General features: G+C 45.7%; 1 protein-coding gene across 1 annotated transcript in view; it reads right to left on the bottom strand.

Moving 5' to 3' along the window:
* PITX2 (paired-like homeodomain 2) overlaps positions 1-1,370 on the bottom strand; it is a 22,079-nt gene extending 20,709 nt beyond the window's left edge. The window contains exon 1 of the mRNA XM_009334898.1: positions 1,193-1,370. Coding sequence (XP_009333173.1) covers positions 1,193-1,370 — 178 coding nt within the window. The remainder of the gene's footprint in view (positions 1-1,192) is intronic.
* Positions 1,371-4,082: the final 2,712 nt, after the last annotated feature.

Genomic DNA, 4,082 nt, shown 5'->3' with positions numbered 1-4,082 from the left:
TCCCCAACCCCCATCCCTGCCGGCAGTGGGGTGGGGAGAAGGAGGGGAAAATCCCGCCCGGCCTAGGGAGGCCCCGCTCCTGGGCTGAAGGGACCCCTGCCACTGCCTTCCTCTATGGCAGGAGGAGACAGGACGTGGCCAGCGTCAAGACAGGTTTCAGTGCCCAAGGATCTGGCTGAAACCAAGGGAAACTGAGCTTAAAAGCAGCCCAGCTCCTTAATTGGGACGGCTGAGTAACCCCTGTCGCTGTGAGGGGGGGCTCCGGCCCCAACACCCCTGCCACAATGGGAAGGCCTCACCGCCCTGGCGCCAGCCCCTCAGCCATGCTCCCTCCACCCTAAAGCGGCTGCTGGGCGCTTGGGGCGGCTGGTCAGGCCATGTCCCAGCCTTTGGAAAGTCTCAGTGCTTTGGAAAGGTTAAAGTATTAAGTGGCATTTGGGGAAGTCGCTCGAGGAAGGGCAAAGGCAGCGGCACCCGGCGGGTCGTTCTTCGTCTGGGAGTGTGGCCAAGCTCTCTTACTCACTGTAATACACCGTGTCAAAGAGCTGGCTCCTTATTAGACACTGCTTTTAAAAAGTGTTTCCCTTGGAAACGTAATGGTAAATTTTCTTCACCAGTTGAGGGCTGCTTCCTTACTTTATTTTTTTTTTCCCCTTTCGCTACTTTTATATGAAGCCGTTCTGACATCCCCCACCAGAGAAGATGTTGAATGCTTTTAGAAAAATATTTGTTCTCATGGAATTTATGATGTGATCTGCTATTCAAATTTACGGTTAGCTTAATATGGTAGGTTAGATAAAATGTCTCTTGATGACATCGTGACGATCACATAAAGCCATACTTTCAGGCATGTTTGGACAGCTTATCAAAAAGTGTTTGGAAATAGAACGAGGGTATAATAAGATGCAGGATAGAGTTGGAAAGATCACCAGGTTACAAAAAAACCACACAACCGAAACCCTAAACTAAAAGACAAATTTATAGGTATGCTATAGGAGTGTCTTCATTTCCCCCAGGCAGAACAGACACAGACTTTGAGGTCGGACTTGAAGAGGAAAGGTAAGATGTACTTAGAATCACGAGAAAAAAAAGTGTTCAGTGTGTTCACACCACTCCGGTAGACAAAAAAGGAGAAGAGGAGAGCCTGCAAGCAGGTTTCTCTTCCATGTTTTTCTCCTTTCAGGAACCTTACTTCCCAGGAGAGCAGTGTGCCCGCTGGTTCTGCTGGCATTGTACCACCCTGCTGAGCGCAGGCACGGCTTGGTGAAGCGAGGAGCAGGCTCCTTTCCAAATGCTTTCACTGATGGTGTTGATGCCATCTCATGAGGACAGCATGCCACATAAAACAGTTCTCCATTCAGCTGGGCCATCCCTGTGCCGTTGACCCTAACTAGCTATGCTCCGTGGACTATCATGGAATGCGTATTTATGGAGTCACTCACGGTAACTACAGCCATTGATCTCACGACGAAACTCTTTCCACACCAGCATATCTCACTTTTTCTGTCTGCTGTCTACTGGCCTTATTTTTCACGCTTTTACCATCCTAGGCAGGGTTTACTCATGCCATCATTTCTGGGGATAAGAGCTATGCTGCCTTCCTCTGTTTAGCATCACGCTATTTAAATGAATATATCGCCCATGTACACTTTGGGGGGGAAAGAAAGATGCCTTTTAAATTTGGCAGACAAAAGTTGCTGGAGACAGAAGGAGATCTTTCTGCAGCTGATTTCTCTGTCTCTGCCTGCTACTGAGCAGTTATAGCTGATTTTGGTTATTGTTTTCCCTCCTGATTTCTGAGACCAAACATTTTCACACAGCCCATTTGTCTTTAATTTATTTTCCTTTTTGCCTCAGAGCACTGGGAACACAAGGGGCCACAAACACTTTGTGGCAACCACCTTGCCATGAAATGAAAGCCCGAATTAAAGCAGGGAGGCTCAGAAAACACTGCGTAATAAGAACAGCCGGGAAGTTATTTCTGTCTTCTCAGATTTTAAAAGCTACTGAACATACCTGTGATTATAAGTGAGCTGTAGGTCAACAAAAATGGCTGTTAGTGCTTTCATTATAATCTCAATTGTTGGGAGTTTACATAGCACAAACATTTGCTTTGTGGTGAAAGTACAGCATGTAAGCCTTTTGATCTGCAAGCAGTGAAAAAAAACCAACAACTTTTTTGCTTTGTTTTCATTCCCTCCAAACACACTTTACAAACTGGGTTACAGCAGAAGCGATCTGATGTTTGAGCTATAAAACATGGCATGAATATAGATGACATTGACCACTCCCACTTTGCTTGGTTTGGGAGAAAAATCCTTTTAAAAGGCACGATAAGATCTCTTCTGAGTGTGCTCAGTAGCAGACTGCACTGTCTCTGCACAGAGATGAGAAGCCTGAAATATGGGCTTTACCTCATGTACAGCTCTATGATGAGTAATAAGCAGAGACACTCCCTCTGCTGCTCTGAGACCTGTGAGAGTGCAGAGCGAGGCTCAAAATATGGTGAGTGTGAAGATTTTGAGATTCTTCAGTTCACACAGGGCAAGGGAACAAGGAAAAGTCTCGAGTTGCTTCTCTTTTTTCTTTTTTTCAGTTAAAAGGGCTCCTCTTCTCCCACAGAAAAGAAAGGCAGCCCACTTGTGGCTTCTCCAGGCCTTCCCAAAGAAATCAGCAATGAAATGCTGAACAGCTGGGCTCCTTCTTGGCACTTCACAGACAGGGGGGTGAGAGAAAAAGATTTCCAGATACTAAAGCAGGAGCCGCAGCTGCTGCTATGGCAGAAGTTTTCCTGGGAACAAGCAGGTAGGGAGCTCTGTAGTGCCTGGACAGGCTGAAATAGCAGCAGTGGGCACAGAAACAGGCGTGATGGGCAGCAGCATCACTCTCTGCCAAACTCCGTCTCTGCCTGGTACCTGAAAACGCCAGGCAACGTCAGCTCACATGCAGTAGAGGCTGTGGCTGCCCAGTCTGTATCAAATGACAAGCTGTTTCTTTAGAAAACCTGTCTGTGGGTTTTCCTAATCTGCTGAAGCACAATGAAACACAACGTGTTCCACTGTTGGGCTGTTTGTCATGCCTCCTGAGCTATGGTACAAACAGTAAGTAATCCTGTATTTGCAGATGATACGATAATACAAAAGGAAGGCATCTTTAGGTCATTTAGGCATTCCTTAAGTTTTTTTGTGCTTGACTTGGAAGGATGAACTACAGAGTTGATTACGATCTTCCTATTCCAGTGCCCTGCCAGAGGACTCACTTTTTGAGACTGCCGTGGTTTCACCCAGCAGGCAGCTAAACCCCACACAGCCATTTGCTCACTCCCTCCCAGTTGGATGGGGGAGAGAATCGGAAAAAAGGTAAAACTCGTGGGTTGAGATAAAGACAACTTAATAGGACAGAAAAGGAAGGGAAAATAATAATAATAATAATGACGTCACATGGTATGGAATATCCCTTTGGCCAGTTTGGGTCAGCTGTCCTGGCTGTCTCCCCTCCCAGCTTCTTGTGCACCTCCAGCCTCCTTGCTAGCAGGGCAGTATGAGAAGCTGAAAAGTCCTTAAGTTAGTGTAAGCACTGCTCAGCAACAACTAAAACGTCTGTGTGTTATCAACATTATTCTCATCCTAGATCCAAAACACAGCACTGTACCAGCTACCAAGAAGAATATTAACTCTATCCCAACCAAAACCAGGACAGAGACTTTTTCCTTGTTTCTCTGGTCTCTTTCTCCCACACCAGCTCTCCAGACGTTTGGTCTCACACATTTACTCCAGCTTTCCATTCTGGGGATGTTTACACACAGTTTATATGAGGATTAGAATTTAGTCTTACGCATTTTCCTAGAGATACAGAAAACTCACCCTGGTGCAGAACCTCACCTTCCCCCAAATGCTAGGTATTTCTGAAAAAACATAGGTATGCTGAAACTTCTCAAGCTTAGAGACTTTTTTTTTTTTAACATGTAATTTTTTAATAGAGGAAAAATGTTTTGCCTTTCTCTTCTTCTGATAAGTTACTGGCACATCAAAGGTTGACTTTTTTACTAGAATGCTTCTTGAACCCCGAAAAGCACTGCCTTG

The sequence above is a fragment of the Pygoscelis adeliae genome, unplaced genomic scaffold (genome assembly GCF_000699105.1).
Source record: "Pygoscelis adeliae isolate BGI_AS28 unplaced genomic scaffold, ASM69910v1 Scaffold350, whole genome shotgun sequence".
Taxonomy (NCBI): domain Eukaryota; kingdom Metazoa; phylum Chordata; class Aves; order Sphenisciformes; family Spheniscidae; genus Pygoscelis; species Pygoscelis adeliae.
Note: the sequence above shows the minus strand (reverse complement) of the source record. Positions and strands in the feature narration are given on the sequence as shown.